At 35.4% G+C, this 13,514-nt stretch overlaps 1 protein-coding gene across 1 annotated transcript; it reads left to right on the top strand.

Annotated features, from left to right (window-relative positions):
- The first annotated feature begins 1,298 nt into the window (after positions 1–1,298).
- LOC131051596 (probable glutathione S-transferase parC) lies at positions 1,299–2,791 on the top strand. The gene is made up of 2 exons (XM_057986172.2): positions 1,299–1,968; positions 2,253–2,791. Exons 1-2 carry the CDS (start codon positions 1,660–1,662, stop codon positions 2,625–2,627), a joined length of 684 nt encoding a protein of 227 aa, XP_057842155.2. The 5' UTR covers positions 1,299–1,659; the 3' UTR covers positions 2,628–2,791.
- Positions 2,792–13,514: the final 10,723 nt, after the last annotated feature.

Genomic DNA, 13,514 nt, shown 5'->3' with positions numbered 1-13,514 from the left:
CTGAACACTTCCAAAATTGGTATATTGTTGATAGGAGTCAATTGTCTCTTGATTTGGCTCATCAGTTAGATAACTTATTGAATATGGACAGGGCGGTTTGACCCCTGGTGCTCTATTGTTTTCCTTGTTTTGAATAAATTTTTACCCCTCTTTTATTGTCTAAGGAGTGGAATAGAGTAGCAGATTGCTTGGTCAAATGGGCATCTGAACGAATGCGGAGAGGAGATATTTGCCTTTGGATGTATCTAGATGTTGGAGCAATTAATTGTGGAAGATAAAAATGTGTAATTGGTTGTTCTTTCTTGAACCATTGACCATTCTTACTTTATAGCTCACTTTTGTGTTAATAGATTTTTACCCCTTTCAAAAAAAAATGCACTTCTTTACTGTATATCGCCCTCACTCACTCTATTTTGGACACCCATATATAGCCTATACAGTAGATTTACTGGTGTGTTGATGTTGTTGCCTTGTTTGGTTTAGGACTGATATCTCTTTAATTGCTCTGTTGTTTTTTTGTTTTGTTTTCTCTTTTTAACAATGTGAACTATTTGACAAAATGCCTTAAGCAAATGACCATGCATGTCTGACTAAAATCAAGTTTGAATTTCATTTGTATAGAAGCAAAAGTTTCCTTGAAGAGACTGGCAGATTTTGTTGTTAGTTTGTGATATTCATATTAATGTTGGTAGATTTTCTGGTGTGTTCCTTCTGTTGATGTTGTTGCCTTATTTGATTTAGCACTAACGTCTTTCTTTACTTGCTCTGTTTTTTGGCAATGCTAACTGTTCGACGAATGCCTCAAATAAATGAGCTTGCATGTCTAACTAAAATCAAATTTAGATATTTATTCATTTGCATAGTAGCAAAGAAGGGAACTGGTAGATTTTGTTGCCAGTTATGTTCATATTGATGTTGATTCAACAAAGTTCATAGATATTTTTCTAAAACACAAAATATTTTTCACTTTTCAAATCATACCATCATATGCAACTAAGTTCAGCTTTCTTGTTAATACATTATATCCTTTCTATTCTTAGATTGCAGACCTCTATTTTTGGGGGGGATAGATAAAAAAGAACAACATCGGTTCTCTCTCTCCAAAAACACATTCAATTTGAATATATGCTTTGGACTGTTTTAACATATTTATATTGCTTTTTCGGAACTATTTCATTTTACATCAATTCCTTGCCAGTTGATCAGACTGTAAAATTATATTAGTTGCACGCAGATCGAAATGATGGTCTGCTCAAATGCTGTGTTTACTATTTTCCTATTGCTGAGTTGATATTTTTAAGAGCATGTGATGTTTTCATTTGCTGGTTTTAAGTGGCAAAAGCAGCATTTCCTTCCATGTCTTAAGTATTACTGTTTTTAACAAATTACTCTCTGTGCATACAGCATTTGTCAGGGACTGCACTGCAGCACAATCCTTGTTAAAAATTACTTGTTTGAAGAAATATTTGCTTTTTGTCAAAAGGACTAATTTTATATTTGATCATCAGGTTTGACTGATCTAATGATCTCTTAAATGAGGTACCCACTTAACCTTTTTACTCTGCATTTCTAAAATATACAGACACCCCCCATGGCAATTAGATAATGGAAACCAATCCCTGCAGTTATTTGCACTGTCGATTTTGTGGGTAATTTGAGATGGAGCAGGTGAAGGTGCTGGGCACATGGACGAGTCCATTCAGTGCGCGCGTCTTGATTGGTTTGGAAGAGAAAGGCGTGAAATATGAATACCAGGAAGAGGTGCTCTCCAACAAAAGCGATTTCCTCCTGCAAATGAATCCTGTGTACAAGAAAATCCCTATCCTCATCCACAATGGCCAGCCCATTTGCGAGTCTCTAGTCATTCTTCAGTACATTGACGAGACATGGGACTCCAAACAGATTACGCCCTCCAAGCCATATGACCGTGCTCTTGCCCGCTTTTGGGCTGACTTCATAGATAAGAAGGTAACACATCCTCCTATTGTAATTGATCTCACTAAATTTGCAGTTATTTGAAAGAAAAAAATGCCGATCCACAGCCAATCTGTTGTTTTTTCCCTGGAAATTGTAAGCTTTATCTGATTGTTACCAGAATTCTGGATGCACATCTGATTGCTCAAAAAAAAAAGTGTTAAAGTGAGACTGTTCTTAAGAGATCTTTTGCTTATATTCAAGAAGTTGAAGTTTGGGACGTTTGGGACCATTGTAGGAAGGTCAGATCTAATACCCAATTGCTCTGTGTTTTGCAGTTCTTTTCGCAATCGCGCTCTCTTTCATTGAGATTGACTGGCGATGATATAGAACAGGACAAACATGATACTTTGGAGAATCTTAAAATCTTAGAGGGAGCGTTGAGAAACATGTCAGGAGGAGGATCTCTTCCTTTCTTCGGTGGAGAGGATTTTGGGTTCCTGGATATCGCCATTATTCCCTTTGCATCTTGGTTTCAGACTTTTGAGTATTTTGGGAATTTTAAGATCCCACTTGAGACTGAATATCCGCTGCTTAATGCATGGGTTAAGAGATGTATGGAGAGGGAAAGCATTAAGAAAGTTCTTCCTTCACCTGACCGGATTCTCCAAGCCGGGATTCTGCAAGCCAAGAATTACCTAGCCCAGAAATAACTGTCATCACTGTTCATTACCATTACCAGTAATTTATGCATGTGTTTTACTTTGTTCAGTTTGTCATGGATTTAGGCAGTGTGAAATTTAGTGTTGCACATGCTCTGTTTTGTGGGTCTGTTTGGAAAATGGTGAATCTGAATCTCCTCTTTTTCAATGGAAATATAAACCTAAATGAAACTTAAATTGTTTCTAAATATTTAAGATGCTCAACTTATACTTTTGATTATAAATTTATTAGTACTTGTGTGCTCTTGTAATGAGTTTTTTTTTTCTCTACTTAATTAGTTATTAGAAAAAATTATTTGAACCAATCATTATTAAGTATTTTTTTTTTTTTCAAATTTTTTGTTATTTTAAAATTTATATGTAAAATTTTAAGGTTTAAAAATAATGAAAATTACTTTTTCTTATTATAATTGGCTAATATAGTTTTACCTGTTATACACGAAATTTTCGGATTTTAAAACAAGATCAATTATATTTGTAGTTTTTTGGGCCATATTAATTCCATCTACTCTTATCCCGCACACGTTATTGCCTACTATTTTGATTTATGCATTGAATAACTGCATACCTCATTAATAAATGAATCATGACAGTTGTACAAGTTTGTTTTTTATAATAAAGCGGCCAAAACAAGGGGGTTGACCTGGAATACACAGTAATCCTTAGAGAGAGCATAACCAGCACAAACATAGCTGCCAAACGGCAGTCAGCCAATCCCTATCTTAATCGTCAAAAACAAAATCCACCTACAACTATAGAATAACCCAAGATTGAAAACAATCTCGTCCATATAGCAACTTAAACAGCAGATTAACAAAAAGATACTAACCTTAAACCAACTATCTTTAGAGATAAGCATATTGTTCAAACTATAAAAACTAAAGAAAGTAGCAAGAGTCTTCGCAAGCCTCATATGACTGATAAAGAAATTAAACTTAACAGGGATCTAGTTGATCCTGAAATTAAAACTATAACAAAAAAGAAAAGCATCCACCATTAATCATGTTTTCCAACACCTATGTAATGGGAGAGCAGAAGCCCAGTCCAATCTTCAGCTAGGAACACAAACAGTTCCTTCGTGGTGTCACCTTCCAGCCCACCCTGTTTCACTTTTTCCTGGTGCAGCAAACACATTGAAGTGGCCAAGGAGTATATGACTTTAATGGAAAATTTCGCAATTTTGTTGACATGGGAATCCAGATAGTCCACCTTCTTCTTCAATCCATTCAGGTCCTCAGAGATAGCATTACAACCCACACAATGCACCACCTCCTCCTTCTCTCCACCTTTAGCAACAGTTTGCTTGCCCTCAAACTTTCTCCTGTCCTCCGCAGAGATATGCAGGGGGAAGTGGCAGAATAAGGGGCGGTGTTCTTATTATCATCCTTAACAATCTCAGAGTCAGCGGCATTAGTATCCAGCTTGGAGGACTCTGAGCCCTCTGTGGCTTCTATATCATCCTCAAACTTATCAATTTATGCCTTCTCAGAATATTCCTCACCCTCATTGACAGAGTTCTTCCTCACAACAATTTATTTCATGCAGGGTTTGCCAACAAATCTGTTGGACCTCCGGGGGGTCACACCGTCCTCCGCATTAGACTCAACTAACAGGATCTTAGGTTCTTTCCTGGGTTTCTTGGAGGTAGGTTTAGCAGCGGAGGGGTTGCTTTTGTTTTTCTCTCCAATTTTGGGGGAAATGAGATTGGTGTGGTTAGGGGATTGAGAAGGCGTAATAGGCTTTTTCGAGGTCTTTTTGTTACCTTTTTAAGTACCAGCAAGGGGGCCATGGAGGGAGGGAGGGAGGGAGCAGGTTGAATAGAGATGGGTTTAGGAGGACAGAGGGCCCTGTAGAAATTGTAGAGTCGAAACATCAAACCCTGGTGGAGGATGGTGAAATTGTTGTCTTGACTCATGCAATGGCGGCCATCTTTAACAGTAGACTCTAAGGTGTCCAATAAAAAAAATGGAAAAGAAATAATATCATGGTTGCGAAAATGATTGAGCAACGAGAAATGGTAATAATAGAAAACACCATACCTTCCCTCAAGGGTAAAGTATTTCATAATAATTTTGCACACCTAGTCCCACTGGTAGGGTAGGCATTTTATGTTGAAAGCCCCACGCATCTTAACAGTTTCCTCACCCTTTTTGTAGAAACGGTTCATACTAGTCTCATCCGTGACCCTGCTAGTTTTTTTCCACTTCCTTCCCTCAGTTGAAAGACCCATAGCCTGGGCAATGACGTCCTCATTGATTTCAAACGAAAAATCCCCCATAACAACTCTCATGTCATTCCAACTGCTGACAAACTGCATGGAGAGGTTTTCGTCAAACCCAGTCATGGCTTCCATGAACAGGATAATGCCCCCTTCCTTGGCATACATCCAAATGCATGGGTCATTGCAGAAGCAGTCGTCAATAATGTCTATCTCAACCCGGACTAAATCCTCCCCATAACAGCTTCCTCCAGAGTGAAGTTGGTAAGCAACGCAGAAATGAAAATAGTTATGCAAAGGGAAAAACTAGAGCAAAAGATAAGAAAAATTGACAGAGAATTGGCCAAAGTGTGGTGCGAGCTGCAATAATTCTCTTTTATGGTGTTTCCCAAGACATGTGTCTGCCAGCTCGGGTAAGCATGCGAAGGAACACCTCTTAATTCGTTTGCCAACTTGCAAAGATCCTTATTATGGAGAAATCTTAAGTTCCAGTTATAGCAATAAGTGATGTACTTGCTATGGTCTACCAAGCTAATGATTAAAAGTTGACGCTTCAATCCTTCGATAACACAATTATCGGTGCCCAGACACGTCATCACTGGACCAATGCGGTGGAGGAAATGGGGACCACCAGAATCCACCTTGGCATAGCCCGCCCAATTTAAATTTGAATTTCCCTCCTGCAGCTTGACATCGCAGATGGCCCAAAACGTCTACCTGTAAAAAAGGACATAGCAAATCATTGGCTAGTAGAGAAATCTTGGTCTCTCCCGATTAGGGACTTCTGTCTATCAGAAAGTGAATCTAGGTGTCTCCAGCACCTCATACCTTTTATCTCAAGGCCCACTGTAGCTAGAGAGTCTGCCACCGAATTTCCCTCTCTATAAATGCGTTGAATTTAAAATTCCTCAAGCCAGACTATCATAGACCATATGTCCTTGATTATGTTGATAATCATCCAGCTAAACCTTGAAACTCCTTAAGCCGTCTCAATAATCAGCTTAGAGTCTCCTTCAATGATCAACCTTTTAGCATTGATATCGAGAGCCAATTTAAGCCCCCAAAAGAGTGTAAGGGCTTCAGCCATGTTACTCGAGACAGAGCCAAAATTCCCCGCATAGGCCAGAATCGGGTTGCCCAAGCTATCCCTGATAATTCCACCTCCTGCCACAACTCTACTGCGAGTGGCACCATCAAAGTTAAGTTTGAGCCATGAGGGGGGCGGGGCCGACCATCTAGTGTTAAGCCTCTCCATTTTTTTTGAGTTGTCATATCGGAGGAAGTTGTCAGGAAGATTCCATGTCCTAATCCAATTGCAATCCATCACCAGAGGGGTAGATTGCAATTTTTTCCATTTGCAGACCAAAGCGTTCTCCCTGAGGAGCTTTTTCTGTTATTCCAACCACTGTGTCAACAGAGTTATTAGTCTCACGGAAGATCCGGTTGTTCCTTCCTTCCAGATATGCCAACAGATATGGGGAGGGATGAGTTTCCAAAATTGTATAATCAGAGGGTGGGCAGAGGGGCACTTCCAATTGCTAATAAATTGTTGCAAGTCTTCCAAGAAGGTCCACACAATATTAAATTTATGTAAAACTTTGTGTCAAACCATAGAAGCGAAAGGGCAATGGATAAAAAGATGATATATGATTTCCTCAGCACAATTACGCATAACACACTGATTGGCTAATAGGAAGCCCCTCCTTTTAAGGTTATCAATAGTAAGGATCTTCCCATGCAGAGTCGTCCACCTAAAGAAGTTTATGTTAGGGATAAGTTGAGAATTCCAAACTTCTCTCCAGCTGTAGCAATCATTCACAGGGGTGAACTTGAGATTGTAGGCCGACTTTACTCTAAAAGACCCTGAGGGATTCATAGCCCAAACAAACTTATCAGCATGAGGGAAACAAGGGATCCTGACCTCCTCAAGAAGAGATTGTAACTCTCCCACCAAATGGTCACAATGAGTATTATCTCCCAGACCATCAACAAGCCTCAACCAATAGAGAGAGGGAGAAATGTAATTCATCACAAGAGGACCCATCAAGTCCTTGATAGTTCCCATGAGGCAACTGAAGCGGGAAGAGGCCAGGGGTCTATCGCCAATCCAGTTGTCCTCCCAGAATCTAATTTTCTCACCATTGCCCACCTGCCATTTTAGGCCATGTTTAAGCAGCTTACTATTTTTGACAATGTTGCTCCATATCTTAGAACCAGGTGGAAGCTCATTAGAAGAAAGGAGGAAAGAGAAGGGGGTGTGATTAAAATACTTTTCCCGCATAATCTTGCACCAGTCTTCTTTGTCCTTCATAAGATTCCAACCAATTTTGGTCAACAAAGCCTTGTTCAAGTCTGAAATTTTTATGATCCCTAGGCCTCCCATGTACTTAGGTTTGCACACCACCTCCCAATTGACTAAGTTGAGTCTGGACTTTTCCTCCATCCCCATCCATAGAAAACTTCTTTGTATTTTCTCAATTTTCTCAACCATAACAATGGATATCTTGAATAGCGAAAGAAAATAGACCAGGATACCTTGAAGAGAGGTCGACAAAAGCTAGAGTTTACCAACACTACTCGAAGTTTTTCTAGTCTAGCCAACAATTTTCTTCTACATTCTTTCTAAGATAGACTCCCTGAATTGGGAGGTGACCTCCTTAATCGTGAGGGGAAGACCCAAGTAGGAATCAAGAAGATCAGTAGCACAACATCCAAGGATTTGCATAAGTTTACCTTGGAGGTTTCTATCAGTGTTGAAAAAATAAATTTTTCTCTTGTTATAGTTGATCAGTTGTCCTGAGGAAAGGGTGTAATCCTCCAACAGGTGTTTCCATTCTTTTGCTTCTATAACAGACGACTGGGCAAATAGGAAGGTGTCATCAACAAATTGTTGCATAACCACCGGAGGAAGGGTAGAAACAACTTTCACCCTCGAGATTTTTCTAGTCCCGATTAATTGGGAGAAGTTTTTGCTCAAAACTTATTCCACCATAATAAACAAATAAGGTGAGAGAGGGTCCCCCTGCCTTAGTCCCTTCCCAACCTTAAAGAATCCCCAAGGGGTGTCGTTGACAATCATCGAATAGTGAACACTTTCCATTGCCACCTTGATAATATTGAGGAATCTTCCCTGGAATCCCATCTTGGAAAGAACAGCATACAAGAACTTCCAATTAACTTTATCATAAGCCTTAGAGATGTCAATTTTAAGAGCCATGCCTAGGTTGCGACTTTTCTCCATGGAGTGGATGACCTCATGGGTAGTAATGACCGCACCGAGAATCTGTCTGCCTGGAACAAAACCCCTATGCGAGGGGCTGATGCATCTTTCAAGAAGGGGTTTAATTTTGTTGACAACAACTTTAGAGAAGATCTTATAGACCGAATTACATAGGTTGATAGGGCAATAATCAGTCATAAACTTCGGGTTAGGAACTTTGGGAACCAAAACAATGAAAGTGTTATTCAATTTATTCAAAAGGTTCCTAGTGCGAATGAAGTCCCTGGTAGCTTTGATTAGGTCATACTTCACAGTTTCCCAAAACACCTGAAAGAAAGCCGGAGGGAAGCCGTCAGGTCCAGGGACCTTAAAGGCAGCCATCGCAAAAACCACCTCTTCAACTTAATCTTCAGACACACAGCTCATTAGTAGCTCATTGTCATCTTCATTCAAAACTTGGATAAGATTGAGAAGCTTATCACTAACCTCAGTAGGTTTCTTGGCCCTATCATTCGTGAAAGCATTGGCAAAGTATAGAGAAGCCCATTGACCAATCTCGCTATTCCCCACCAATTCCTCATTTATGTTATTGAATATGGATCAGATAGTGTTCCTCCTTTTGTGCTTTGAAGCAGATCTGTGAAAGGAGGTGTTCCTATCCCCCTCAGTTAACCACTAGATTTTGGATCTTTGCTTCCAATAGATTTCTTCAAGGCTCATGATTTCTTTCCATTTTTGTCTCCAACATTCCTCCTCATTGTGGATATCCATTGAGCTGATCCCCTCTGCAATGGTTCTCTGGAGGCGATATTTATTTTACAAGTTTGTTTTAAAAATTTTATTTTTTATTTTTTATTTTTTTTGGTAGGTAATAGGCCGAAGCCGCAGTATTTTTATTATTATTATTATTATGTTTGATTAGATTGACCCTAGACCTTCCCCATTTTTATGGAAGGCCAAGAGTCACAGCTTAGAATTCATTTTAGATGTCCCTATTGGGAAGTGAACTTGGGTCTCCACAGTGAGAACCCAGTGTTTTAACCAATTAAGCTCAACCCCTTGGACAGTTTGTTTTAAAATATTGCGAAAGGTATTTATTGATATTTTATATTTTAAAAACTATTGACTTTTATAATATTTGTTGAATCTGTGCTCCTTTTTAATTTCATTTTAAAAAATTCATTTGAATATTTAATAATTTTTTAAATTTTAATAAATATTGATATAATTAAAATAAAAAAATTAGATATCAATTTTAAAAAAAAATTAAACTAAATAATATAAATAACATAAAAAAATTAAAATTTCTATTTCTATAACTAATACAATTTGTAGTCACATAAATCTGTCCACTTAATTAAATGAATACTTAGTATTTATTTGATTATTTAACCATCAATTAATAATTAATTAAATTAATATTTAATTAATTCATCTTAACCCTCTTCTCCTATTAATTAAATAAATTATTCAATTTATTTGATTTAATTCACTTAACCAAATTCATACCATTAATTAAATAAATAAATCATATTTATTTAATTAAAATATTCTCTCACATTTAAATAAATTAATATTTATTTAAATCCCCCAAAATCCCACCTCTCACATTTAAATAAATTAACATTTATTTAAATCACCTTTATCCTCTACCCACTTGTATTTTCCTACAAAAGCAAGTTGCACAATTATTTTAAATAAATAATTTATTTAAATCACCTTTATCCTTCACCCACTTGTATTTTCCTACAAAAACAAGTTGCACAACTATTTTAAATAAATTATTTATTTAAAATCCTATTTATCCTCACCCACTTGAAACCTTTAATGGTTTCCCTTAAAGTAGTCAAACTTGATGGCTTTAAAGTCTTCAAACTTGATGGCTTCCTTCTATAGTCTTCTTAAGACTTTAATGGTTTTCCTTAAAGTCTTCAAGCCTTTAATGGTTTCCCTCAAAGTCTTCAAGCATTTTAATGCTTTATCTTCATTTTTCTCATTTAAATAAATTAATATTTATTTGAATATTTATCCAAATGCAAATTACACCATTTAATTGAAATAAATGATTTTATTTTAATTGAAAATACCAAAATTTCTCCCACATGCATTTTCCTACAAAATCCACTTGTATGCCTAAACCCCTTCTAGATTCTTCTAAACCCTTCCTAATTAGCCTAAATCCATCCCTTAAATATTGTCACATTCCTAAGCAAATTGGAGTCACTTCTCAAAGACTCCAAAGTCTTTGAAAAACAATTAATGCTTTGTGTGTTCAACAAATTAACCCTCAAAGTCTTGGATAACCTTTGAAAGCTTTCAACCTTCAACCACTAAATGGCTCAAAGTCTTTGAAAACCATTGAAGGCTTCCAACCTTCAACCACTTAATCCCCAAAGTCTCCAATAACCATTAATGGTTAATTCAACCCTCCCACATGGTTAAAACATTTGTTTTGACTCAACCTCTACCCAACCCAAAGGTCTCATCAGGCCATTAATGCTTTGACCATGATTATCTCTTAAACATTTGCACAAAGGTTTATCCTTGGATTAACTCTTAATCCAATGGGTAATCTTAATTTAGACTTGACCCTTACCTTCTAGATAACCATGAGGTCTTCTCAGGCCTTTAATGCCTCCAACCTCTTCTCTCAACCCAATCCTATGTTGAAACTTGTCACCATTTTATTGGTGCCAATTGTGCACATGGATCCCCAACTTTCAATCCTAACCCTTGTTAAGATTGCTCAATCTTAACCCTTCATTTCCCTATTTCTTCTATAAATAGAACCCTTCTCCTCAAGCAAAAAAAAAAGCATTTAGAGTATTGTTGTTATACTGGCATTAGCATAGAGCTTTTTCATAGCATCACTATCTACTCTTGTATAGTATTTGCTTATCATATTCAACCATCTTGAATCTCCATATGGCATCCATGGCTAGTGCTAAAAGCTGAGAGCTACACTCATTTGGGACTTGGAGAGGAGAGAAACAAGGGAGAAGCATCAAAAGGCATCATGGAAGCATCTTAGGGAGGCTCTTCTCCTTTCTTTTATTTTGTTAAACTTCTTTCATGCTTTTTGAAATCTCTCTTGATATGTTTGGAATGGTTTTTAGTTCTTTGTTTTGTTTTTATGGTTGAAACAAACTTATTAACATTGAACTTTGTTGTTGCCTTGTCCCCATTTCCATGACATCACAATTCTAAGATGATTAAAGAGTATATATATATATAAGATTATTTTTAATTAAATAATTAAATAAATATTGATAAATATTATATATGAAAGTTATTTTATTTTATTTTAGATTTATTATTTTTAAAAAAATATACTATTTATATATGATAATTCTTAAATAAATAAATATTATAACTTAAATAAGTATTATTTTTCTCTAATTATATTATATTTAATTATTACATTTAAATATTATTTGAAATTATATGAAAACTGTAGATTAATTTAATATTTTCTTTATTTTGCTTAAAGTTAAATTTGTAAAAGCACATTGAGTATTTCTATTTTAAATTACATAACTTCAATCTTACATAATTAACTAATTCAAACAATATTTATTTTTTAACATTAAAACATAATAAAAATTAAAAAATTAAAATCAATATAATGTTTGTTAGATTTATTACTTCTAGTACAATATAACGTCAAGTACTTGTTTATTCTTTTCTAACAATCTTTTCTCTATGTTCTTCTTGATTCGTCATTTCTAGCCATACCATATATATATGAGAGCAATGGAGATCATTCTACCTAAAAATATGAATGAATAATGAATATAAGTATAAATAGTGAAACAGTTGTAAGTATTAATCACAACTGTATTGTAAAAATCATGTAACAGATTTTATTATAGATATTTGAGATAGGGGGACATGGTCTAATGATGTCTTAATTTTGCACTTTTTGAAATTTTATGTGGATATTTCAAATTATTTTCATTTTTGTATAACAATTTATTTGAAGTCTTTTATTTAAAAAACTGTTTTCAAGTTCAGGTGGTCAAATATGATGCCACATCAACATGCATTTTTTTGAAGATTTCCAAAATGATCTTAAATTATGATAAGACCAATAGGTGTGCACTAAGGGTGCGGTCCCATGAGGGGGCTTATGCTTATATTTTCATGGAGGATGGGCTCCTATGAAACCAAAAAAAAACTATGCTACGAGATTATGTAGAATCAGGACATAATATTTAAGTGGGTGAAATTAGGATGGGGCTAGAAATTACCCCACCAAAAATTATATATGCCACTTGTCAAACATCTAAATTTAGATTGTTGTTAAAAAACAATTTTGGAGGGAAAATAAAAAATTTAACTTGTTCTTATCACTGAAAAGAGAATAGAAGACAAAGTTATATATTCATGAGACCACCAGCTTCCTTAAATTTAGGAGCTTAATTTTTTAAGCTAAACAACATTACAAAATTCATGGGACCAACGACTTTATAATATTCCACAACATTACAAAATTCATGGGACCAACGACTTTATAATATTCCTATAAATTCTCAGCAACTCCAGCTCTATTTTTTAGGAAGCCCCTTCCATGGGACCCAGCCTAAGTCATGTTTGAATTTTAGAGGATTTTTTTGGGGATAAGCATTGAATTTATGTCTTTATTTTGTAGAACTATCTATCAAATATATGTATTTGTTTTGTAGAATTATTATTTTAAATATAGTATTTGGTTGATAAGCGTATAATAATTATGTTTATGAGTTATTTTTGAGAATTTTATGGAGGTGATAATTTAAGAGATTATTTATGATACAATAAATCTTAATTATAGGAAAGATAATTTAATTTTTATTTTTTTAAAGACATGTATCTTGTTAATAGACCAATAGTTGTTTCAAAGTAATGAATATATATTCAAAACTTTAACCCAAAGTTTTATTTTAATTTACATCATATTAACTTACAATAAAACAAATTTATTATATTTCCAATAAAACACACAAATAGGATAAACCATCTACAAAATTGTTATCACTAATATTATATTTAGAGCAATACTTTACATCAATATATGATAAACAATTTTACAACACAAGATAATATATAAAACTTATGTGTCATAAATGACATGAGAAATCTTACATCAATTTATACCAACCCTAAGGCCTAAACCAATTAGGTCGGCCACCTAAAATATATTACAATAAGATCATTACATACATCCATATTACAATGATATGCCATGTCAGCTTGAGACCAAAACAATAATAATCAATCCATAAATCATCCCGGTAACGTGTAGAGAACACGTTAACATGATACTAGTCCATAACCTAGATAGGTACCGGACCTAATATGGGTCCACCACGCCAGAGCGATGTCTTCAATCAATTGAGGCACAATCAAAGAACATCTTCAGCATCCTGAAATCCATCTAGAAGCCGCACCAACACCACTT

The sequence above is a fragment of the Cryptomeria japonica genome, chromosome 7, assembly GCF_030272615.1.
Source record: "Cryptomeria japonica chromosome 7, Sugi_1.0, whole genome shotgun sequence".
NCBI lineage: Eukaryota > Viridiplantae > Streptophyta > Pinopsida > Cupressales > Cupressaceae > Cryptomeria > Cryptomeria japonica.
The sequence above is the reverse complement of the archived record's forward strand: the minus strand, read 5'-3'. Positions and strand labels throughout refer to the sequence as shown.

Bases quoted from the DNA above. Each gene is read 5' to 3' on its own strand.
- LOC131051596 (XM_057986172.2), top strand. From the start codon at position 1,660: ATGGAGCAGGTGAAGGTGCTGGGCACATGGACGAGTCCATTCAGTGCG. The intron at 1,969-2,252 runs GTAACACATCCT...TGTGTTTTGCAG, and splicing joins CTGACTTCATAGATAAGAAG to TTCTTTTCGCAATCGCGCTC.